At 40.8% G+C, this 26,122-nt stretch overlaps 1 protein-coding gene across 6 annotated transcripts in view; it reads right to left on the bottom strand.

Annotated features, from left to right (window-relative positions):
* The window catches only part of BCOR (BCL6 corepressor), a 66,962-nt gene that overhangs the window by 19,552 nt on the left and 21,288 nt on the right, over nucleotides 1–26,122 (bottom strand). The window contains exons 3-10 of one of the 6 annotated variants that reach the window (XM_074968922.1): nucleotides 25,209–25,287; nucleotides 21,234–24,059; nucleotides 20,495–20,548; nucleotides 19,907–20,090; nucleotides 9,516–9,797; nucleotides 8,827–9,078; nucleotides 1,304–1,632; nucleotides 471–740 (exon numbers count right to left, since the gene is read on the bottom strand). In XM_074968922.1, coding sequence (XP_074825023.1) covers nucleotides 471–740; nucleotides 1,304–1,632; nucleotides 8,827–9,078; nucleotides 9,516–9,797; nucleotides 19,907–20,090; nucleotides 20,495–20,548; nucleotides 21,234–24,059; nucleotides 25,209–25,287 — 4,276 coding nt within the window. Of the gene's footprint in view, nucleotides 1–470; nucleotides 741–1,303; nucleotides 1,633–8,826; nucleotides 9,181–9,515; nucleotides 9,798–19,906; nucleotides 20,091–20,494; nucleotides 20,549–21,233; nucleotides 24,060–25,208; nucleotides 25,288–26,122 lie in introns of all 6 variants that reach the window. The other 5 variants (XM_074968932.1, XM_074968905.1, XM_074968951.1 and 2 more) reach the window with 5 other exon arrangements.

Genomic DNA, 26,122 nt, shown 5'->3' on the forward strand with positions numbered 1-26,122 from the left:
CCACACGGAACATTAATTTGTGATTTTATACAGTGTCAGACAATATAGCGGTGGGGTTTCAACCCCTTATAAAACCTTCCTATGAAGGAGTCCAGTTCTCAAGGCACTGCATGCCCTCCACTCCCAGCAGCTATGACAGGAGTTCAGGGTGCACAGCACCACAGGTTTAGGCCTGTCTTGAACACCCTATAACCAAGAGAGTTATCCAGTTTTGCCCCTCACCATCACTGTAAACATTCAAATTAAATGATGCTTTAATACACAATAATAACAACAACAACAACCACCCCCCCAAAGAGTAGAAATGCATAAACTACAAATCTGTTTGTAGCTACCTCATCAGTGCACCAGGATTACATAAACTAGAATCACAAAGTGACTTTAGTCCTGTGTACAAAAATGAGGTTTTTTTAAAAACAAAGCAAACAGCTCCCGCATCTCAATTCAGAGTATTTAAAAGGGATTCTTGCCTCATATCCCAGACGAGCTGCCCTTTGCAGAAGAGTTTCGCCAGCATTCTTATTGACAATAAGTCTTCGTGCTTCAGGCGGCATGGGACGACTTGGGGTGGTCTCCTGAGGGGTGCTTGCAATCTGCAACTGCGAGGGCTGAGAGACAGGTAATAATGAGGAAGTCTGCTGCAGGCGATCATACAGCTTCTGCTCATATGATTTGGCTGGTGAAGAGTCACAGTCTGAAGTAGGCTCTGGTCGCTTTCTGAATCTTCTTGTTACTGTGATCTGTCAAAATCATTATTGGATTTTTTTCCCCCCTTTTTTTAACAATACACTGATGGGAATATATTTGGCCAGTTAAGAATTACATTTCTGTTCTCATTACAAAAATCTACTACTGTTACTAAATGTACAACTGCTCAGTCTTTATGCCCACACTAGGCTTTATCTCAGATAGACAAAGAGAACAAATTCATAATATGCAAAGAGTAAAAAGGGGGAGGAGTTTGAATAAAATTACAGTCCACCTTTGCTAGAACATCCTTCATAATAATGACCCTTTGGCTAGAACGACCCCAAACCCGAGATCCACCTCGACCCCTGCCGCTGCGGCGAGGGCTGACAGCATAGCTGGAGGAAATGTCAGCCGCCCTCCTTCCCTGGAGGCAGGACTTTTTCGCTATAAAGAACGCCTAGCTCTAATGAACAAATGATTTGGATCCCAATGGGTTTGTTACAGTGAGGGTGTCCTATATTTGTACATGGCACCATAACATGTTAGCTTGAGTAGGCTGGCTCTGCTGTACACTCAGTGTGGTTAGTGGATGATTAAGTCTAAATAAAGATACCTTATCTTCAGCGTTTTCAATATCTGTGGTGTCATCGCCTGTCAGGGATGACCTCCTTCTCCTCTCCTGTAGTGCCAAGTGTTTTGTTTTACACTGACGTTTCCCTGATGGCTTCTCGCACTCAGAATATCTCTGCAGCAGGGATGTAGCTTGGAAATCCTCCTCTTCATCTGTGCACAGCACATCTGTATTCCGGATCTCTCTAATTTTCTGCTGTTTGGCAGCCAACCTCGAGGCTGGAGTACAGCTTGGCTGAGTCTGCCTTTTGCTGTTTGCATTGGTGGATGAAAGGCTCTTCACTGGCTGAGAGACCATGAATAAAGGCAGTCCTAAATGGGAGGAAAGGCATTACATGTTGCATGGTGTGTTGAGAGGAAAATGCATAGTTAACACTTAACACTAACTCCTTTCCTGTTTAAGAGATTCACCAATTACATTTTCAAGTCATTAATATTTTAAATTTCCACATTCAAAATGTAAAGATGCTAAGTTTAAAATAGTTGTAATTGTCTGATAAAACCACTATAGGAAATTCTCTATCACTATTGTGCCTAGGTACTGCAGAGGCCTATCAGTGCACTGATATGCAACCTACACACTGGAACCTCTAGCCCGAAGGGCAAAACAAGGAGCAGAAAGTCTCAGCTGTGAATTTCCTGGCTTTGGTGGGTGTAAATGACAAAATTAGTTTCCTTACCTGTAATTGTCTTATCTGAATGGGAACTCACCTTCTTCATCAGGCTGGGAACTGCTGGGCTTTTCTGCCTTTTCCAAGTTTAAGTGGCAGGCAAGAGGTTTGTTATTTGGTTGGGGTTTGTTTTTTTTGAGGGGGGGGGAGGTTGGGAGGGGAAGATATTTTGTGTTCTAGTTAAAGAAAATAAGAATGGGCATACTTGGTCAGACCAATGGTCCATCTAGCCCAGTACCAATACCAGATGCTTGAAAAGGAATGAACAGAACAATTATCAAGCGATACATCCCATCATCTAGTCCAAGCATCTGACAGTCAGAGAGGGTCTTTGGCGTAGACCATTGAGGGAAGACTCAAAGGACTCTATCCTCAAAGACAACAAAGGATGAAGAAAGCAGCATGTCAGTGTTTTAGCGCTTTCCAAATAATTCTGAAATAGGCTTGCTGTGACTTTCTGCCTACAAAGTAGATGGATTCCTAGTGGAGTGAGCAACTAGATCTTCAAGACAACTTCGATTAGATGCCCTGTAAAACTGGAAGATGAATTAAATAAACTATCTACATACAAAATATCGTGATGCTTTATCCCCTTTCTACATTTCCCAGAGCATTGGGCTTCCTCAGGCTTTAGTTCTACAGAAGTAGAATTTCACATGTAAAGTGTGTAGTTTTTATAGGGTGCAAGGGGGTCTAGGATAAAGTGAGGGCAAAGAACATGATAATTTTAAACAGAAATCTGAATTTCTCTTAGGAACAGAATTGGGGCTGACCTCTGAACCACCTTCTTTGGAAAAAATTAAAGCAAAGCTGTCTGATGAAAGGGGACAAAAAAGTTTCCCATCCTAATGGCTACAAAGAAGGAAAACTTCAGTCAGATTTTATTGAACCACTTTCTGAATCACTGGGGGAAGTGAGAGAGATTGCTGTTTTTCTTCCTAAATCCACAGGTTCTAAGACCAGAAATGACCATCGTGATCATCTAGTCTGACCAACTGTATAGCACCGGGCACAGAACTTCCCCAAAATAATCCCTATAGCATCTCTTTTAGAAAAACATCTAACCTTGAATTAAAATTTTTCCGACAGAGAAGCCACCACAACCCTTGGTATATTGTTCCAATGGTTAATTTCTCCCACGATTAAAAATTTACACCTTATTTCCAGTCTGAATTTGCTTAGTTTAAACTTCCAGCCATTGGATTGTGTTATAACTTTCTCTGCTAGTCTGAAGAGTCCATTATTAAATGTTTGTTCCCCATGCAGGTACTTACAGACTGTAATCAAGTCACCCCTTAACCTTCTCTTTGTAAACTAAATAGATTGAGCTCTGAGTCTATCACTATAAGGCATGTTTTCTAATCCTTTAATCATTCTTGTGGCTCATCTCTGAACCCTCTCCAATTTATCAACATACTTCTTGAATTGTGAACACCAGAACTGGACACAATATTCCAGTAGCGGTCACACCAGTGCCAAATACGGAGGCAAAATAACCTCGCTACTCCTACTCAAGATTCCTGTTTATGCATTCCAGGACTGCATTAGCTCTTTGGGCCATGGCATCACACTGGGAGCTCATGTTCAGCTGTATCTTCCATGACCCCCAAATCTTTTTCAGAGTCACTGCTTCCCAGGATAGAATCCCCCATCCTGTAAGTATGGCCTGTGTTCTTTGTTCCTAGATACATTTATCCATATTAAAAACATGTTTGCCTGCACCCAGTTTACCAAGTGATCCAGATGGTTCTGAATTAGCGACCTGTCCTCTTCATTATTTAGCACTTCCCCAATTTTTGGGTCATCTACAAACATTATCAGTGATGATTTTATATTTTCTTCCGAGCCATTGATAAAAATAGCATAGGGCCTAGAACCGATCCCTGAAGGTCCCCACTGGAAACAGACCCACTGGATGATGATTAGGGCCCTACCAAATTCACGGCCATGAAAAACATGTCACGGACAGTGAAATCTGGTCTCCCCCCATGAAAGCTGGTCTTTTGTGTGCTTTTACCCTATACTATACAGATTTCACAGGGGAGACCAGCATTTCTCAAATTGGGCATCCTAACCCAAAAGGGAGTTGCCCGGGGAAGGGGAGTGTCCCGCAAGGTTATTTTAGGGGGTTTGTGGTATTGCCCCCCTTACTTCTGCGCTGCCTTCAGAGCTAGGTGGCCGAAGAGTGACGGCTGCTGACTGAAGCCCCAGCTTTGCAGGCAGCAGCGCAGAAGTAAGGGGGGCAATACCATACCATGCCATCCTCACTTCTGTGCTGCTGCTGACTCCGGTTCTGCCTTCAGAGCAGGGCTCCCAGGCAGCAGCCGCCGCTCTCCAGCTGCCCAGCTCTGAAGAAAGAGCAGCACAGAAGTAAGGGTGGCAGTACTGCAAAGCCCTAGCACCACAGCTCCTTTTTGGATCAAGCTCCCTACAATTACAACACTGTGAAATTTCAGACTGAAATCATGAAATTTACGATTGTTAAAATCCTCTGACTGTGAAATTGACCAAAACGGACCGTGAATTTGGTAGGGCCCTAATGAGGAGTCCCCATTTACAGTTACATTTTGAGACCTAACAGCTAGCCAGTTTTTAATCCATATATGCCATGTTAATTTTATATTGTTCTGGGGTATTCTTCTAATAAAAATGTCATGCGGTATCAAGTCAAATGCCTTACAGAAGGCTAAGTCTATTGCATCAACACTAATACCTTTATTAACCAAACTTGTAACCTCATCTAAAAAAGATATCCTGTCAAACTAACAATGTTGATTAGCATCAATTACATTGCTCTTGTTTAGTTCTCTATTAAAACAAATCTTGTATCAACATAATGGAGGGGCTGTCTGGGTTCAATGTTATTATTTTTACTGGGTCATCCAATGACTGAGGCTCTGTTGTTCCCAAGGGCCTCAGACCAGGGCTCTCTGAAGTGATGATGCTTTCAGAAAGGGAAATGTGGATGAAGCAAGCTGGAACTAGAAGAGAGGACATGTGGCACCCAGGACAGAGACCTGCACTTCTATCTAGAGTCTTAGGAGAGCCGTCTAGTAGGATGTTCAGAATCTCTTTTGGGATTTGTCTTCCTTCAGTTACCCATATAAGATCAATTTGCACAGGGCTTTCTGGATTTGAGAAAAGTCAACCAGCTCTTTAGAGTAAATGGCCAAACATGTGTGTCAAACATATGGCCCGGGGCCAGATCTGGCCTACCTGATGTATTTATCGGCCCATATGATGCAAAAATCTATGCTTTAAAAAAAAAAAAAAATCATCGAAGTTTCTAGGTTTCTGGGCCATGAAAACCTTCCAAACATGAACAGCACATAACCGATGTGGTGTTGTCTTCCTGAATTTGCAGACAGACTGAAACAGTAACTTAGGTACAAACTCACCTTCCCCTAAATAGTCTCATTGGTGTAACGTGTAAAGCCCAATAACATCCTTCAATGTCGTCATTATCTATTTAATCACCAGTTGTTTTAATAGGGGAAAGAGGGTGAGAATAAAACTGAATGGGGATGCAGTGGGAAGATGGTGGAATTAGGAGTTGCTGCAGATAAATAAACAGAGATAGAAGAATAGAGAAGACTAAGAGATGGGGAAGAGGGAGAGAAACACAAAAAGGGAGGACAGGAAAGGAAAAGAGACAGAGCCTGAAAAAGCAGTGGTCCCAAAGAACAGAAGGTCTTCCCACTGAGTGATACTGAATGCAACAATAAGGTGCTGATCAAATAAAGTTTAGTTACTACATAAAGGCTAGGTTCTACTCTTTAACTTGCTTGAGATCTATGAATCATGAGAAAAGTTGGGGGACTATTGGATCAGAAGAGCTAAGGCCGACTTCCTCCTCATGCAACTTCTGAGCATGGAGAGGCCTATCTAGATAATGATGGGGAAGAATTTCCAAGCCCTGGTAAATGGAGAAAAACAAATCAAAGAATTTACAGTTCAGTGGGGATGGAAGTAACAGTTACAACAAAATGACTTGAAAGCCCTTAAGTGTCTCTTGAGAATGGGTGGGCCGGGCATAATTTAAATCATGTCTAAGGTGCTATTAAGGGCTTATTCTTGTTTCACATTGTCAAAGGGTGCCAGGATGCCTCTGGAAATAGCACTGGAATCTAAAACCACATATTTCTTCAAGCCAAAATGTTAAAAAAAGAGAAGAGAAGAGAAGATCTGGCAATATCATATCAGGCATTGCAAAGGAAAGCTAGCATCCACATTACAGAATCCAGCTTTCTGGCCTCCCCTCTTTGGGGTCCTACAAGACCTCTTCTTCTGAGAGCACAAGAAGGAGCAGAAGATGGACAGGTCTGTCTGAGCCAGTGCCACACACACCATGGTAGCTCACAAAGTAATAGAAAAGAGGTTTTGACTCTTCTAAGACAGCTGTCGATCTTCAGGTCCACTAAAACCTACCCCATCGATTAACATCAAGATCTCCATCCCCACCATGAACAATCCTGACTGAGATGAAGGATAGACAAGACAATTTTTGGGACAATTTGGTAATTTTATCCAATCGGACTGGACACCATTTTAGAGATCATATTGACTGGACTTCTTTTTGTTGGGGTTGGACCACCTGGCCTCACCAATTCTCAAGAGATTCGGTATGGGGCAAGTGGAGCAGCTTTTCCTATGCCTCATCGTGACGGGGTCCTGGCTGAAGGTTGGATGAGTTGCAGGTTTGGCTATCTTGAGGGTGAAATGTATCAAATCAACCAAGTCTGTTAGTGAACAAGCAACCTGGGACATCCGATTCAGAGTGCTCAGAGCAGGTGGGAAGCTCCTCTTCATCCTCCAAGAACTGGGGCAAATATTAGAGCTTGTCTACGTTTAAAACACTGCAGCTGTAGCACTTCTGTGAAGACTCTACTGATGGCAATGGCAGGGGTTCTCCCATCACCGTAGGTAATCTGCCTCCTGAGAGGCAGTAAGTACTTAGGTCAGTGGCAGAATTCTCCCGTCGACACAGTGCTGTCTACAATCCACACCCCCTGAGCAACGTAGTTATATCGACCTAATTTCCTCATGTAGACCAGGCCTTAGTTACATCTAGGAGAGTCCTCAAAAAAACAGACTAGATTTGCTTGGGGGCAGGAGGAGGAGGGAGACAATACTTACAGCCTTTGATCTGCATATCCTGAAAGGGAGAAGGAGAGCTTCATCCTCTACTTTTAAGAGTGGGATGGAGGGAGAAGGAAGATGTGGAGGGTCTGTGAGCAGAAATAGCCACATGGTTTGGGTTTGCAGGATGCCAGTCAAGACAGCACAAAGCATGTTGAGGATATCTAAGTGCAGCTGAGATTTTAAGTTGTTTAGGTTTGTGGGAGCAATGCCTCCTCAAATTACTGAGGTAACTAATCACCTGAGGTTTGACAGCCAGGGAAGGGGAGAGAGAGAAGACAAAAATGAAGCAGCAGGTGAATGGTGGGAGGGACGGGCAGTAAAACAGGGAAAGAGCCGTAGTGCTTGGCCCCTCCCTGGAATACTGTGGGCAGCTGGAGCTGGCCACTGTGACAGTTCAAGGGAGGTCTCTGGGAGCACACCTCTTCCACCCATTGGCTCAACACTTGCTGGCTGCCATGGTGATGGGGCAGAAATAACAGAAGCGAGCAAGCTCCAGACTGGAGTAAGTGGGGAGACAGTCCTGCTTAGGAGAAGCCCCCAGAATGAAGTAATAGAACATCAGGAGAAGACTGCCAGCATGTGGAGCTAAATACAGGAACAGAAGCCTTTGCTGCTGCTGGTTGGGCCTTGCTCAGCTATTGAAGCAGTTGTGGGCGTGGGGAGGAATCATACTGTTAGTCAAGGGGAATCCCTAGATTCGCTCAAACCCCCCCCCCACCACCACCACAACCTCCCGGGATCCCTCTGACAGTAGGTCTACACTTAAAATGCTTCAGTGATACAGCTGTAGCGCTTCAGTGAAGAGCTTCTCCCGCCGGCGTACTTAATCCACCTCCCTGAGAGGCCAGTAGCTATGTCGACAGGAAAAGCCCTCCCATCAACATAGCGCTGAGGTCAATATAATTGCATCACTCAGGGGTGTGGATTTTCCACACCCTGAGTGACGTAGTTATGCCAATGTAAGTTTACAGCATGGACCTGGCCTGAGATGCACAGTGAACTAGAGGAGCAGGAGAGAGAGAGAACCTAGCAAAATATCCTGAAGAACAGAGCCCTCAGCGCGTGCGCATGGAAGAATACTGGGGAGCAACGTCAGGGCAGTTCATCAGGCGTGTCTGTAGAGAAAGCAGACAGGCAGACTGCACTAAGGGAAAAAAACAGGGGTAACCTCTTGACTGCCTCTAAGCCTTTGAGAAAGCAGAAAAACTCAGCAGTTCTTAACCGGATGGAACAGCAGATTCCCAAGATAGAGAATCAGAGTCTTCATGGTACTCATACTGGACTTCTTGTTTGTTTTTAATTATACCCAAAAAGCACTAATCCATTTAGCTATACATGCAGTAAGTATTTTTACATGGACTAACAACCTGAGATTTTTTTTTTTTTTTCTAAATCAGAACTATTCCTGAATTATAAGAATGCCAAAAGATCTGCAGACACAAAGCTTCAATTTTAAAGTCATTTAAACCACAAATTAAAACAAACAAACACACACACACCAAACACGCACCCCCGCCTGACAAATTTTAGCTAGTGATTTTTTTTTTTTTTTTTTTTTTTTTTATAGTGGAGCTGTAAGTCCTTATACATGTGGACTTCTATAAAAACTGCTGACGATTCCTTAACAGTGGTGGCAGCATGCATCACTACTAATGCTATGCCAGCTGATGTTTCCCTAGTAGTCTCTGCATACCTTGTTCATTGTCACTTGTTTTGAGGGACTCTTCAGACCAACTTCTATTGCTTTTGACCTCTGACCTTTTCCTGGTGTGCCTTTCTTCTGTGCAGTCTTTGACCTTTGCAGTGGCCTCTGGCTGAACAGCCTCAGCTAAATCTTTCCTGCTTTGCCGGCCCAACTTGCCGGACGGGGATCTCTCTGGTGACACCTGCTGCTCCCATAGTTCCCTAAGATGCTGCAGGTGACGCTGCTTTTTGGGATGGAGCCCTGTTAATTCAATGCACACCTTCAGGTTGGTCACCTCATTACAATTGGGCTCTTCTAAGTGGTTAGAGGAATTGTTTGTCATTTCCCTCTCAGGCCAGTCATCTAATGGAAAAATAACTAAAAATTAATCAAAAAGCCCCCTCAACTTAAAACAAAAGCTACATTTCACTTGCGGGGCATATAGTCTCAGCTTTACCACCACACTATGCATTTTAAAAGGTTTGGTCATTAAGGGTCACATGCACTAGGGTCATTTGCATTGCTATGGCTACAGTGTCCAATCACTAGTGCTTTACCCTCAGATACCAAGAGATTATTTTAAGTGAAATGACAGTGCTCAGATTGGTAACTATCAAGTTCATAAATGGAGACGTTAATTCATAGGGATACTCCTTTCACAAGAAATTCCTTAAGGGAGACCAAAGCAATGGGGTTACCTTTGGAGCTCCTCCTCTTTTTTGCCTTTGACACAGCTTCATCCTGCAGTTCATCCACATAGTTTTCGTTTTGGCTGGCCCCATTCTGTATTTTCTCGCCAGAGGGTTTACGCTTTCTATCCAGACGTGGGCATGGATGCTGACCGATATCGTCTGTTGACTGGTCCCCTATATTTTCATAGAGAGAATGTCTCTCCAGATAATATTTCTCAGTTGGAGGGTCTCTTTCCTCTGAGGTTTCAAGAAAACGATCTTGGTTGTTTTCTGCACTATTAAAATCACCTAAAAATAATTAAAAAACAAAACTGAGTCTATTGTGAAATAACTCATTTCTGATCTCTTCAATTTCAATCTCCTAATAATATATCCTTATGATTTCTGAACCAAAACAAGAAATAGTTTACTTTAGATCTAATTTTGCTACAGTCAGCTGTAAAACAGCAACTTTCCCAGTAGTCAAGTTGAAAACCAAGCACGTCTTCAAATTTTCGGCCTTCAATTTTTAGCCAGCATCCAATCAGGCACTTCACCATACAAATAGCCATAGAAATGCCACAGTATACTTACCTTTCTCTTTAATTCAGGGTTTTTCCAGGACTTTAAAGAATCACCTTTAGATATCAAAAGCACATACTCTTTTGAAAGAGTAACCTTAAAAATCAGATAGCAATGCAAGCTTCATTTCTGCAATGGCTTTTATAAAATTAATTTCAGCAGCTCTGATACTTTAAGTCAATGCAAGACTAATCACGCCAAACTGCAGGGCCTGATTACAAGAATTCAACCCCGCTACTGTGTGTCCTTGGATGTACAAATGGAAAACACAAGTAAATGCACATTCTAGCACTCACTCTTTGATAGGAAAAACACTTCAAGAATAGCTGTGAAATGATAAGACACTACCTGAATTTATTTTAAGGTTATATGAAGCCCTGTACACCCGTAATAATCTCCCAGTCACCGTATAGCAAGTTCCCTCCATCTCTTCCTTCAAAAAAATCCAGCACTCACTTATTCCACGAAACTTTGCAGCTACAGTGACCATATAAGCCTTGAAAAATTTACCTGATGCTACTTGGGTAAGCAAAGAGTCCTGTGACACCTTCTAGACTAACAGTCTGTTAATCTAGAAGATGCCACAGGACTCTTTGCCGCTTTTACAGATCCAGACTAACATGGCTACCCCTCTGATACTTGAGTAAGATTACTAGCCAAGGAGAAAAACTCTATGCTACCGTGTCCCTTCAAATTTAAGAACCCGATTCAGGATCTTAAGCGCATGCTTAATTTCAAGGGGACTTAAACATTGTACAGGGATTCTTTGACTAGAGATTATTTCCTGAAACAGAACCTAAACAAACAAAATAGGTGCGTACTACTTATTATGCACTACAGAATCATGGAATATCAGGGTTGGAAGGGACCTCAGGAGGTCATCTAGTCCAACCCCCTGCTTGAAGCAGGACCAATCCCCAATTTTTGCCCCAGATGGCCCCCTCAAGGATTGAACTCACAACCCTGGATTTAGCAGGCCAATGCTCAAACCACTGAGCTATCCCTCACTTAAGTAACACATCAATCAACTTTGAATTTTTAATATTATATATATATATACACACTTTTATATATTAGAGTTTACATCTCTCATAAGTCTTACCCTTCCTGGCTTGCTCTTCTGTTGTCTTTCCCTCCCGCCCAAGTATTGTTTACAGTCCATTTCCTCTTTTCTTTCTCCCCATCTCCCAACATTTCAAATCCCTTTTGCTTCCATATACATTGTCATGTCTTCCTCAGTCCCTCTCCCCTCAAAACTGCTCTCACATACACACACAAAGTCCACTTAGTTTCTCATTTATCCCATCAATCTCTTCTCTTCAACCACATCTGCTCACCCACTACCCTCTTCCTTTCACTCACCCTGGCCCCATTTACTCATCTCCACCCATCCCATCTACTTAGTCATGCTTGTCCCTTCTTACACAGGGCTCGACACATTTTCCAGAACCCCAACTATCTGTGAACTAGATTAAAGGGTCCCCACTCTCCTTTTGGCAATGCCCAGGCAAGAAGAAAAGCCAATCCCCATTGACTGGGAAAGGCACAGGGTAAATTGAACTGGCTCACCACCATTCCATTTGCCAGTACTTCTCCTCGATGCCTGCCTCCTCTGCTCCTTGAACTTAAAGACAACCTTCAAAATGTGAATCAGCTACAAACCAATGCAATTATGTCTGCGTGAATCTGCAGACAGAATGAAATAATTATGTGTAGTGCACAGTATTTCCTTAAATAGGTGCTGGTTCTGAAGTCTCATGTTGACATTTACATTGTCCTCATTATTTTCTATTTTACTGCTGTTCAAAGCACACAAAGGAGGACTATCCTATTATGAAAATCTCAAAGGTCTTCTACAAGCAGCATCTCATTGTTCCGGGGTAGTCAACTTGTGTGTGTCAAGGTCCAAATTTCCTGGTCAACATATAGTCAAGGTCCAGATTCCAGGAAAAAAAAAAATAAAATAAAAAAACCCAACAATGATAAATAAATAAATAAATAATAAATAAAATAATAATAATAAATGAGTAAATAAGGATTTCAGGGTCCGTTCAATCTGGGGGTCTGGACTTTGCCCACGGTCTACCTATTGACTACCCCATCATAGTGTGTCATCAGTGACTAGAGCTTGAGAAAAGTTTTCTCCCCCCGAGGAGTTTACGCTGGTTTTCCTACCAGAATGGTAGGAACCTGGACCCTGCTTGGGGCATCATCTTTTGCAGCCTTGAGCGAATAGGTTCCTGACAAAGCCAAGCACCCAAATAGTCTGGCTGTTGGAAGGAAGGGGGTGGGGGGTGAAAAGTGAGCGTGTTCCCCCAACCTCTCCTCAGACCTCTCTAACTACTACAAGGATAGTATCAAGTCCTTCCTTCGGCTTTGTCTATGTTCTGCCACATCACAGAGCAGCTCCAAAACTACCACCATCCCCTGCTGACCACAGTTCTTCCCAGCTGAAGCAAAGCTAAATTGACCTCATGTCTGTCAGTTTTACTGCTGCCCTTAGGGTTTCCTTTAGCAGCAGCGATAGTGAAGCAGCCTCTGGTCAGTTTCCACTTACTGCAACCTGGAAAAGCTCTAAGCAGCAGTTAAGGCATTTCAGCTGTCTGCAGGCTCCAGAAAAAACACTGCATAAAAGTTTAAACTCCATTTAGAAGGTTACAAACTCAACCAATAAAAGGACAAGAGGTAAAAGCCAGAGGCACTTTCTCAAGAAAGCACTATATTTGTCCTGTGGAATGTTTATGCCCTGACCATACCTCTCTGTGGCTGTTTGGTACTGTGTGAACCCATTTTTTAGATTGTTCATCTTATACATAACACTGATATGTCTTTCTTTTTTTAAAAAAAATACAAAGATTGGAAGAGTGGAGCAGCGACCTTAATTTATTATACTCTTTCTCCAAAAAGTTACTGTCCAAAATCAAAATGCACTTGTAAATATTAGACACCTGCACATCTGATAACAACGTACTAAGAGTATCCAGCCTCATATAACATCAGCACATCAGATTTGTTCTGCACAAATTTAAAAGAAGTTGGACCGGCAACACTTTAAGTTATCACTTCAAAAATGTCTCTAAAAACATAAAATAAAATCTGATAAAGTGATCTACACACTCTCTCTCATCATTTTGTGTTTAACTCCCTGAACAGACAAGGTCAAAGGGCATTTCATCACATTTCTAGTAGTTACATTTTTTAGGTGTTCACACATACCAGAAATTATGTAGCGTCTTTCAGATTGAAAATCACTGTTGTGGAACGGTCTCCATGTTGATAATGCACTTTGGAATGAGAAAGGGCAGGAACACCCCGATTACCTCCTAGAGATCCCTTGTAAGGACCTGGAGGAGGAGCAGTCCTTATTGTGAGCATCCAGAGACTGCAGATGGGATCTGCAGGGAACAGCCATTTAGCACCCCCTCGTTACTAATGAAAAAGTGACATCAAATTAATTCAACTCCCTAATTCTTTTATTTCCAATCAGGATCTGACCTAGAAACCCAGAATGCCTTGCAAAGAATAGTCCCAAGAATGAAGAAGTGGCGATGTTCACTTTAGTCTCATTATCATCAGTCCTTCATTCACATAGTTTTTCTGATGCATTGTTTCTAGAGAGAAGAGCAAAACTACCACCAATGCCAGTCCACATGTCTGTGGCAAATAGCTGATGGGAGTAGTTCCACTCATTCCTGTCCTCTCTCAGAGTCTACCACATAGGCAGTAGGAAACTCAGTGATGGCAGCATGATAACCTATTACTGTCAAGCTAGCAGGCCAGTTCTTTACTGACCCATTTTAAAAGATTAGGAACATTAGATGCTCAATGTATATAAAACGTGACACATTATAGTTTGCCTATGCCAATGCTGCAAAGTGAGGGAAGAGATATTCAGGCAGAATTGTAAAGTTATTAAAATATTTTGGGAAGCATACTGACTATACTGTATTTGCAGACTACCAAAAATACACTTTTCTACAATTTCACTGGTAATGCCCTTAAAAACTAGAGACTCATTTCTGTTCAGCAAAGTTCTACAAGTGCCTAAGTGAATGACAAATCCACAGGAAAAACCAGAAACAAAAAGTCTGGGCTGTCAGATGGCCCATAGTTTGGCACTGTCTTCTCAGGCATGTGCCCTACATCAAAGCATTATCGTTATGGGATCTAGTTATGCCAAATGCCAAGAAGTTGTTAGTTTTTTGTTTTTTGCTCAGAACAACTGCAGTATTTTCACAGAACACAACTCCTGTGAACTTTATTCATATGTTACCACCAGATTCCACTCTGTCCTGAATCTGGTTTGGAAAGCCATCTGGACCAAAGACACAGGACTCCCAAAATCCAGGCATGAATATCAAAGAAAAGTGCATTAGCACAAGGATAGTCTCCCCTCTTTGGGCCCATACGCAGAGTTTGGTCTTCCTCAGGCACTCATGCCTCCCCTGTACCCTTTACTCTGCTAAGAAAGCAAACTGAAAACGCACTTTGGAGTTTTCAAATCACCACTACTATTCAAATAATAAGCAGCAGAACGAGACTAATATAATAGTAAATGCTAGTTTTCATATCAAACACATCACATAAGAAGGTTAACTCTAAAACAGCAAATGCTGCTACAGTGAAGGGCAACACATTCCTGACATCATTTGCTAACCTCAGTCCAGTTATACTAACTCAGCAACAAAAGCCACCTTTTACTATCCTTTAAGACTGGAAACTGTAAAGAATGACGACTCTACACGTATTGTTTTCCACTTGAAGCAGTATCCCCAGTGCACTGGTCACACTTTGTGAGAAAGAAATGATTATTAAAAACTTTTCTTCATTTTCTTCTCCATCTTCCTTTTCCTACCAGCACAAATTCTATTTAACAACACATCTCCCATATAATGTGAACACAAAACACATACCTTAGTTTTTAAACTGCAGTTCTTTCTTTATAGATAAAGTGGCAACTAGAACCAGTTTTTCCTCTCCTCTTCAGTGACTTCTCACTGCAGGCATTTAAGTAAGATGCCTTTTAGTCCTCATCCCAACTTTTCACAGGACACTTTATCTGAACATGAACTAGCATTCACCACCAAGATCGCAACAAAAATAGAACAATTCAGCCAAGCCACTTGTCAAGATAAAGCAAGCCGTATTCTGACTATTCCATGGGGGGAAAAAAATTCACATTTTCCCTCTCTGGATGTCTTTTCCCAGATATTCTCCATCCTTGTTCCCTTCACCTAAATCCATTATATTCAGAATCATGAGGCTTTTTTGCACCACTGCCAGTCATTGCAAGGTAATGCTGACCAAGCCAAATGGCAACAACAGAATGTTTGCTGTTTTGATCTTTCATTACTCAGCATGCATACAAGCAAGAAACTGAAGGATTACCCATGCTGTGTGCTAAGAAACAGACACCTAGCAAAGAGGCTGCAGATCAGTTCTTAACATCTGAATTTTAACCTCCTTGCAAATAAAAGGCATTATACTTCCATGCACAGAATTGCCATAATCTCCTCCTCACACCCACATTCCCCAAAATCTCTGAACATACCAGTTTTTATTTTTCTCTATTAAGGATTAAACAGTATCTCTCTACTGTAATATGAGAGGAGCAAAACTACCAGTTTGTCTATCAAGACATTTGCAGCTTGTAGAATTTTATTTACTCTTACATATTTTTGTATGATTTTAGTACTGCTCAAAAATTGTGGTTGTTTACCAACATGCTTGTGTCACGTACCTATCTGTATGCTTAAATCACTTGATCACTGAACATTTCTATGACTCACGACACACACATCCCATAATTTATTGTGTTTGTGCTATGGAAATGCTCCATAGAAGCATTGCCACAGCAACATTTACTAGTCACCTTAGCAACAAAGCAGCTTCACTACTGTTCGCATATTTCCCACTGAGTCCTAAACAAGATGGAAGAGTATTAAGACACTTACAATTTATCCCTCTATTTAACCAAGTTTAAATCTTTGTACTCTTCTGCAGAGAGAGAGAGCCTATTCCTAGCAATAGTCTGCATTCTAAAGCACTGAAGAAACGTCTTAGAAGTCATTAGACAATGTGAACCAGTTTATTACGTTATCATGGAGTTTTGGGGGATGGCAAGGCTTTACCCATGTGCCACTTGACTAAACCCCCAAGACAGCCCAGAAAAAAAACTGGGGCTGTCAGATGGCTGTACGAATTCATTAAAAAAAAAAAAAAAAAAAAAAAAAAAAAAGGCAGAGTGGCAAAAATATTCATTATACTATTATTATTGCTGTAGGAGGCAAGGGTTATAGAAGTAGTGTCTGAAACTGCCACTAGATCTTAAGGCAATGATCCTGTATTATGTTCTATGCACAGACTACTGAACCCTGCACAGGGCCCCACTGACATGACTGGGGCCTTGCAAGGTCACAGCAGTTGAGCTGCATACCACATTACAGGATCAGGCTTTAAATTGTATTTGTTTTTCTTTCAAATTCAGGTTAGCCAGCTGAAGGTTCACAGCAGGGCTCAAATTTAACATTTTACCAAAAATTACTGATTAATCAAATAATTTTGTTCGTGCATTTCCTGCTAGCATCTGGAAGGCCTACTGCTATAATATTAGATAGAAATTTATGAACATTATATAAAACAAAATGTAGCATCTTTTTAGCATCAAGATCCAACATAGGAGGCAGAGCATAAGCTAGGAGAAGTTCTGAAATACAGTTGTTTAAAGTTCTATTCAATTTTAAACCTTTCAGCAGAGATTAGGAATTGGATGGTGGGGGGGGGGGGGAAGGAATGAGAGTATTTACATTTTCTCCTGTGAGCATGGTTGTTGAAAGCCACAGCTGGTAAATTGAGGAGAACACCAGGCAAAGTTTATCACATCTTTGCCAGTTGTTATTCGGTTAGAGAGATGTGTCAGGATTCCCAGCAATTCAAGCTGCACCAGAGCACCAAAAATACTATGCTAGAGGCATTCAAGAAGTGCAAAATTCATATCCCTGATTTAATCAACTGCTATACCAAGGAGCAGAAGGTGAAACAGGGCCGTAAAAAATTTTTACTGAGACCAGGTCTATACTATAAACTTACACCGGTATCACTAAGTCACTCAGGGGTATGAAAAATCCACATCCTTGAGCAATGCAGTTATGCTGACCTAACTCCCACTATAGATAGTGCTATATTCTCTCATCAGCATAGCTACCGCCTCTTCCGGAGGTGCATTAAGTACACCAATGGTAGAAACTCTCACGTCAGCTAGTAACATCTTCACTGAAGCTCTACAACGGTGCAGCTACGCCGCTGCAGCACTTTAAGGGTGTGTCTCACTACAAAAATGATGTCTACTTAAGATACATTGATGTACAGCCAATGCAGTAATTAAATCACTTTTGCATAGCCACACTATGCTCCTTGTGTCGGCGGCGCACAACCTCACCAGGAGCACTTGCGCCGATTGTACTGTCAGTGTGGGGCATTGTGGGATGGCTTCAGAAAGTCAGCAACAGTCCATGTAAGCAAAGCACTGACACTGTGTCAACCTAACTGCTACGCCTCTCACAGAGGTGGAGTTATTAAGCTGGCATAGCGGACCGAGTTACATCGGCAGGAGCAACAATTTAGTGTAGATGCTTACAGAGTTAGGTCGACATAAGCTGCCTTGCATCGACCTAACCCTGCAGCGTAGACCAGGGCTAAGTGCAGACCTGCCTTGGGAACCAAATTAGTATCTGCAAGCATAGTTGCTGCAAAGCCCATCACGTGCAAGAGAAACTTGCTAAAAGAAAGCTGCATTATTAAAAGTTTATAGATTTTGCAATTTTAGCAAGCCTATAGAACTTCCCATTAATTCATAGCTAATTAATTGCGCACAGGAACATACTCACAAAACATCATAATACCCTCCCCCACACCCAGCAATTCTTTACTAGTTCCAAATGTATTTCATCCAATGGAGTCTCATGAGCCAGAACACTGCTAAGTTATGGATTTGAGACAACTAGAAATTGTACGGTTTGGTTTTATTTTTTTGCTATTTTCTGCATCATCAAAAGTGTAATTTTAAGATTACATTTATAATAGTGAGGGATAATCCTCAAACAAGTGAGATGTGCATCTGAAGAAACTTTTCTCTCTCCTTCCCTCACCCTTCGGACTATTCCCTGGTTTCTCTCTCATTAATCAACTCCAGCTTGATCTACTTTTGGCAATAGCCTGTTCTTCCCTTCACCCTATCTCTGTGAGAACTTAGGTGACCTGCCCTCCCTCCAACAGTGGCATCCAGGTGGCACGACCCAGATGCTGCTGCTCTTACACCACTTTGATGTTTCAGAATGTGTGTGGGATTTAATGGAGGCCATTACAAGTGTGCAGTGCACTCCGAGGTGCGAGTAGTGCTGGGAACTGAAAGCTCTAGCAGTAGCACCCTGTAGAAAGTCTACCATGCTTATGACCAGGCAATGGGATACTGTAGAACAACAAGGCCTCATTGCTCCTGAAAACTCACTCAATACACCTCAGGGAATAGGAGGCTGAGTTTCTAGAAGCTAAGCTTGGTTGCCATTTTGATATTAGCTGTAGATTAAAAGTGAAATCTTCGCTGTTACTTTGCCAAGCTACTTTTTTGTTCACATATTTTATTTTAGTGGCCGCAACACCACAGTAACTTGGCTTAGGTGAGGAACTGAGCAGGTGCAGATCATCCTCCTGTCCACCAAAATTATTAAACAAAGACCAGGACAATAACTCACAATTATTAAATTGCTTAGATGACATTTTCTACCAGCCCTACTCATAAGTTCCCAACTATGCACATCAACCCAACAAATTACACATATACTACAGACCATCCAGTGTTCTACTAACGTTTTTCTTGAATTGCAACTTTGAATTTTCTGCAAATACGGAATAAAACAGCGATCAGCTCCTTAATTACCTTGTTACAAGCTGTTGCAAGGAAAACGGTTTGGAGACTGATGGAACCCACACCACTTGCTATGAATTAGAACTAATTTTACAAATATACATTAAAAAATTAATATGACTTAAGAAAAAAAGTGCTTTGTGCTTTTTGCAATAGAGCTCAGTGACAGTACTTCCATACACTGTCCCACGCTACTGCAAAGTCTCTTTCCCTTGGTCCAAAGGACAATGGCATCAGCAACAGACAGTTTCACAACATGGTGACTGCCCTTGAGGACTTCTGATGGTCTAACACATACATACCCTGCCACAGTAATAAGTGGAGGGGATGAGATGCATTTTCAATTTCACAGCTACAGTTTATTTATAAATAAAGTAGATGTGGTAGATTATATACTTGACTTCCCCTGCCACCCTTTCATTTTGCCTGCCCCCACATAGTGAAGGAAAGCTACATTATTGGAACTTAACGGCACCACCCGTTTTTAAAAAGAACGTCACAAAAGGGAAAATCGGAAAGTTCTACTTAAAAACTGATGGTGCAATAAGAGCCTGGGTTTTTAGTTTAATCTGTTAAGGTACTAGTTCATCTACTGCAAAGTAGATCCATTTAGAGCGAGAACTACTATGACAATAAGCTGCCGAAAGGTGCAACTTTCAACTGACATTCATAGATCAAAAAATATGCATGGAAAACGGCAGAGGTCACAACTCTATATATGAAAAGGTGACTAGATACGGTTATGTAAATTTGTATTAGTTACTGCTGTCACTATTAATCATTCTTTTATTTACAACATTCTGTAGTGATAAAAATTCTACTAGTTTCCATATACTATGTAGTTTTAGGACAAACTGCTACAGTATACATACATACACATACACACTTCAAAAAGCCTTCTAAATGTGCTTACATCTATCATTGTCATTTTGATCAGCAATGGCATCTTCCAGAGTGACAGACTTTGGCTTCTTTTCATTATTTCCTTTCAAGTTTTCCCAGTCTGCCTGGTTGAATCTGCAGACCTCTGAGTCTTTGGTTGCTGTGTGGCCTTCTCTCTCTTTCATCTCCAACTCTGAGAAGCGCATCATTGCACGCTAGAAAGAGAATTGATATGAAAAAAAATTTCACAATAAAAGCTACTCCATTTACCTTACCTTATATGAAAGTATTTCCAAAGAAAAATCTGCTCAAAACCAAGGTTTGAGATATATATCTAATATATAAAAGTTTAAAATATCTCAGTTGTATAAAAATATTCAAAATTTCTAGTATCTATATGTAAAAATCCACACAATTCTTTCATATATAAAGATATACTGTATATAAACAAAAACATTCTGTTTTGGAGGTATAAGAAACAAAACAAAAACATAAAAACAGAAACTGCACAATGAATAAAGACGACCATGGCCCACAAACTTCCCTTTGTGTATTTGGAAATGAAATTTAACTCAAAGGTTTATGTAAGATTCTAGTAATAAAAATTTGAAGAACTGACCTCACAGTAAGCAGCAGGTAGACATAAAATACTGTCCTCTTGTAATCCTTCCATCTATGTAATTAAAATGGGCACTCAATGGATCATTTAAATAATTTCATCCATTTTTATAAGCATAACCAATTCTTTTCTTAACAATGCACAACAATTTGGTTTAACTCATCTTTTAATTAAAAGTAAAGTATCTTAAGGAAATTCCTATACAATATCTGTCATCGCTCAACATCAAATTCAATACTGCTTCTATTCTTTTACTACATTCTTGATTGGTGAAAAGGTTGCATAAAAGTTGCATAACACCCACCAACACATGGCTGCTACTCCTCTCCATCAAATGTCACGTATGGTATACTAATCAGAACTTCTGGATACCCTTTGCTATCTTACAGTACAAGCCTACTGAGAAGCTAAAGCAACCACGAGTCTAACATATCATGCATTCTTCAGCTTCCCTAACTGCAGAATATTTAATACTTATGTTATCAGCACTTTATCAGTTCTCATTTAAAGCATTTTTTAAACTGACTAGTGAATACATATAGTTCACATCTACTACTATTCACATAACCTGGCTTCACAGTTTTATAAACAAAAAGTTATTGTTACCATTTCTGGCAACATCTAGACCAAATAACATATTCCCCACCTGTGTAGGATATATCAAATTTAATACTTGACTGTGACTTTATAAACAACACACACAAACAAATGCTTTGGTAGTTAAACCTCACAGACTCACCTGCAGTGCCCGCTGCTCTCGGCTGAGTTGACTAGAATCTGCATACAGTTCAGTTGTAACACACTTGAATCGATCACCTACATAGCCAGCAGAGTTTGCAATTCTTTTTGCCAATTTAGACGGCTTGGGTTTCAAAATTTTGCCATCAGTAGATTCTAGATCATCAGTTCCATCTTTGGTATATGTCTGATTAGATTCAATATTTGACTGTATATTTCCCATACAAAGTTGTTTTGCACCATCCTGTACTTTGCCAAAACACATAGCTGGACCATCACTCCCATGCGTATTCTCTAAGAAAGCAGAGGAAGGCTGAACTGGTAATCTTTCTTTATTTTGGCTTCCTGATACATCCTCTTTCCTTAAATTGAACAGTGATGAATTCTGAGCCTGTTTAAAATTATAGGTTTCGTGGAAATCAGTATTTCTTCCAAACTCTTCTCTCATTACAATAAAATCTCTGTGCTGCAACACTTGTTCTACCTTGCGCTTTGTGGAGTCACTAGTCTGATTACTGCTTTCAGTAGTAAAGCCAGTTTTTGCTACATTTGTTTCACTTTTCACATCTTGTTCATCTCGCAGAAGATCTGAAAAGATGTGTTTGTCACTTTTGGCCGCGTTCTTACTATGACTTGAACTTTGGTGTGATTTTGTGTTCTTATCAATAGGTACTTCATAATGTGTCTTTGTACTGGTTTCCAGCATCTCTGGCAATCTGTTTCTTGTAGCAGGATCCTCATAGCGGAGCCTTTCATGTGACCTAGATCTTCTTTCTGATTTTTCATCCTTATTTATTTCCAAAACTGAATGCTGTAACAACATAGGATGTACCATCCCCATCCCCAGGGCATCCTGATAGGTCATAAACTCTCCTCTAGCAGCTGGCAGGGTGTATGGAATGCCAGGTTTTGGTGCCAGATGCCCAGGGAAAAGACTGCCATTGGGTAACAAAAGTGGATGAGGATACACAGGTCCTTTTCCATGTAAAGATAAAGGGCTTATAGCTATACCCTCTGGAACAGGAAACGGGAGATAACTTCTTGGATACGGCAATGGTGGAGATCGGAATGCCTCATTTGGAGGTAAAAACATGGAACTTGATGCAAGGGCATTCTCATTTGCTTTGAAACTAGATTCTTGATTATTGGATTTAGTCACTTTACTGTTATGTTTTGCAGACGTTGCTAAAGGTTGTCCTATATGCTGTATGACAGACGCAGTACTTTCCATAGCACTCCTGTTTGTCTTGGTGCAGTCTACATTGGCGTTTGGAGCTGGTGAAGCAGATGCGGGCCGACCTCCACTTGACACAGACCCTGAAATATTACTGACTACTGCTTCTGTTCCACCCATCCGAGGGCAAGAAGAGCTTCGCTGTTGTGGTATCACCCAGTCTAATGCTTTGTTTTTCAACTGCATGTTTTTACCACTGGTATCTTCGTTCGGACTTGGACCAGGAACAACCCAGGATGAGGGTGCAGTGCTAATTATTTCAGGTCTATAAAGAGGACAACCATTTCCTGAAGGAAAAATAGTTTCTTTCTGAACATCGCTTCCAGGTAAAACTAATCCACTTCCACCTCGGCTATGAACTAAAACAGTTGGTGCCATTTTTTTAATAAGGTCAGATTTGGTTGTCTCTGCATCAACCACTTTTGATGACAAGTCTAGTGGTTTGTCTATGACATCTTTGGCAGTTGTTTGTTTTTCTAGTGGCAGAGGTGACCGGCTGTCCTTTCTATCGTGACCTGTTTTTCTTACATGTGTTGTAGCTTGCTGTGAAATTTCACCAGTGTCATGTGTTTTGGGAACTTTTCCATTAGACAGTCGGGAAGGAGGAAATTCATTACTTACACTCACATACGGCTTTGGGAGCGTAACTGAAGAAGGAGACGTCGAAATTCTGGAAAACTGTTTGTGATACTCTGAGTAGGTATCCCCAACTTGTGTGGGCAGATGAACTCTAGGGGATGGTCTCGGCGAATGAGATAACAAGATAGCAGGGTCTGTTGACATATTACCTGCAGCTGACTTTGCAGATGGGACTCTGGGCTGTTTGCTGTTCTGAATATGTGGATAGGCATGAGAGTCAACAGGATTTCCAGGACTGACTCCCATCTTCCAAGACAAGCTTTTATCTGGACAGTGTACTAGTGGGGGAATTGCTGGAGATGCTGAAGCAGCCGAGATCCTCATTGGTGAAGCTAAAGATGATGGAATGTGGGGAGTAACGTAGTGAGAAGGCGGCAGGTATAAAAAACGTTCACCATTTGTACATACAGGTGAATACGTCAGATGTTGTGGTAAGCTGTATGTGGACTGCTGAGGTAGCAATGCCTTATACATGTTCAATGAATACTTATTTGGTGAGTCAAGAAAAGGATATAGAGCGGGTGTTGCACCCTCCATATAAGGATTTACCCAGGGAAGCCTTAGGTAACTAGCACCATTGACAGTAAGAGGACTTTGTTTGTCACTTGAAGTTCTGTCCAAGCCTAGCGTTTCCCCTGTTGGAACAGAATTTTTTTGTATTCCAGGTGGTGTTTTATATATAGCACTGAAGCCATTTGGGGGTTTTCCAGAGACAGATGCACTTTCTATTGCTTCAGAGGGATTCGATTTGAACTGTATCTCTGGATTTCTTTCAGGAGTAAATCCAAGACCAGCTATAGAACTTGTAGCATCCCGTGCTTTCTCTGAGCCAAGTCCACATAAACTGGAATAGACAATACTACTGGGGACTCTAAGTCCTTCCCGCATAAGTCCAGACCTGTCCATGCTCAGAGCTGCAAGACTGTCAATGCGATGTGCTGTGGTTGCATCCACCTTTGTAGAATAAGAAATGTGTTATTTTTGCATGTTGTTAAAACAACATTACTCAAGACTATAGATACATCTTTAATTTTGAAGAGAAACAATACTAATACAAATACATTGTTCATTGTTAAAATGTAGGTAGGTTGACTGAACTGGTGAACACAACTGCCGGAAATAAATCTAATTAATTAAGATGTTGGCTGCTTCGTTTTTGTCTTGGAGATCCTGACTAGCTGTAAAGGGGCACCATTTACTAAAACAAGTTTTTAAAATGAATAATTTGACAGATGTGTTGACCCTTTTACACTTGGAACCTAACTTCGTTAATACTGCCTTTAAATAATCATCTCCTTAAATTTCCACTGCTCAGCAGAAACCCTTTCTACAAGGCAGATGACAGCAACTATGTCATCCCAAAATGCAATCCCTTCAGGGGCACAAGCCTTTTGAAACAGCCAACAGGCATCACTTTTATAAGTCTGTCTGCAAGGGAAAATCCAAGATAGGAGGCTACGTGTGCTCCACACCCAAACTCGCCACCCCTTTTCTACAACAGTAGTAGTGGGAGAAAAAAAAACAAAAAAACAAAAAACAAACAATCTTAACAAATTTATTAACAGAATTATATAAAGGGGTTGCCAGTGATAGCAAGGGGCTGGACTCGATAACCCAGGAGGTCTCTTCCGGTACTATGTCCCTATTAAAAGTACATCAATGAAACAGTGCTGAAATTTTTTGATTTTCACTTCCAACTTTTTAAAACAGATAAATCAAAACACCAGCTATTTGGCTAGTTAGTGACTTTATAAACTAATCCTGCCAGAATCACAAGTGTGCCACAACACATTATTCCTAATGGCTTAGAAATAACAGTGTTGGTGTTGTACCACTCTGCATAAAAAAGAATTAACAAGATAAGAGAACAGAATGAAAGAAATTATTTCTACCATGAGGCCTTCTTCACACCTTTGAAAAATAAAAAATAACCTTTTACCACAGCTTGAAGAAGGCCTCTTACCTGAAGGAACTTGTGTCTTAACTGTAGTCCTTGCTGCACTTAAAATATTTTAATCATTTATTTAAATGAAATGTCACACAAAAATGAAATAAAAAAAAACAAACACATGTTATTTCAGTCTAAAGCTATTAATCTCTTACCACACTGTGATTCAGGTGATTTTCTTCCCTTAATTCCAGTCTGCTTTTCGGAGCATTGCCATCATTTACTGGAATTTTCCTATTAAAAATGTAAGCTTACTATTTGAAAATATTCCTTGCATATAATATTAATAAAAGATTGTAAGGCTCCATATTTCAATTTCCCCATAACAATCCCATATGAAATTGTCTCTATCCTCTACATTAACTCACGAAAAATAATGGTATTTAAATACTGCCTGAGAACAGATTCAAGGTAAAAAAGGTTTTGACATTACATTAAGAAAATGTTTCAGTCCACTTCAAAAGAACGTATCCCAGAAGGCAGGTGACTTCTTTGTTAGTTTTTTTTTTTTTTTTAAACTACTTCATATCTAGTGATAATTATGTCATTTAACGTACCATATTCACATACCATCTCTAAGTGTTAGCGAAGAGAAAATTACATACACACTAACGTCATACAAGTGTTAACCTATTCCATGCTAAAGAGGAAGCTCCACATCTGCGCCACACCAGTGTTACAGGGCTGGGACTTTTTATCACGGAAAGCACTGATAAAGAATATACTTTAGTGCCAACTTTCAAATCCCATGAATAAAACAGCTGACATGAAGCAGAAGGAAAGTTTCATCATTACCCAGAAGAGACAGTTTCAACCATCTGATATTGAAAGAGCTAACAACAACTTGAAAAAAACTGAAATTACACTTCTGATTTTTTTTAAAATCGGTTACTGATACAAATAACCCCTAATATTACTATACCTGGAAGCAATTAGGAAAAACAATAGCAAAACTTTTTTCCCCAGTTTCTTTACTGTGTGTTTGCACAGAGCTGGCAAATAGTCACTTTCACTGTTTCCCCCTGCATAGATTGCAAACCCCCTGCTTCTGAGGGGTTGTCAGTCAGCA

This window comes from Natator depressus, chromosome 1 (genome assembly GCF_965152275.1).
Source record: "Natator depressus isolate rNatDep1 chromosome 1, rNatDep2.hap1, whole genome shotgun sequence".
Lineage (NCBI taxonomy): Eukaryota > Metazoa > Chordata > Testudines > Cheloniidae > Natator > Natator depressus.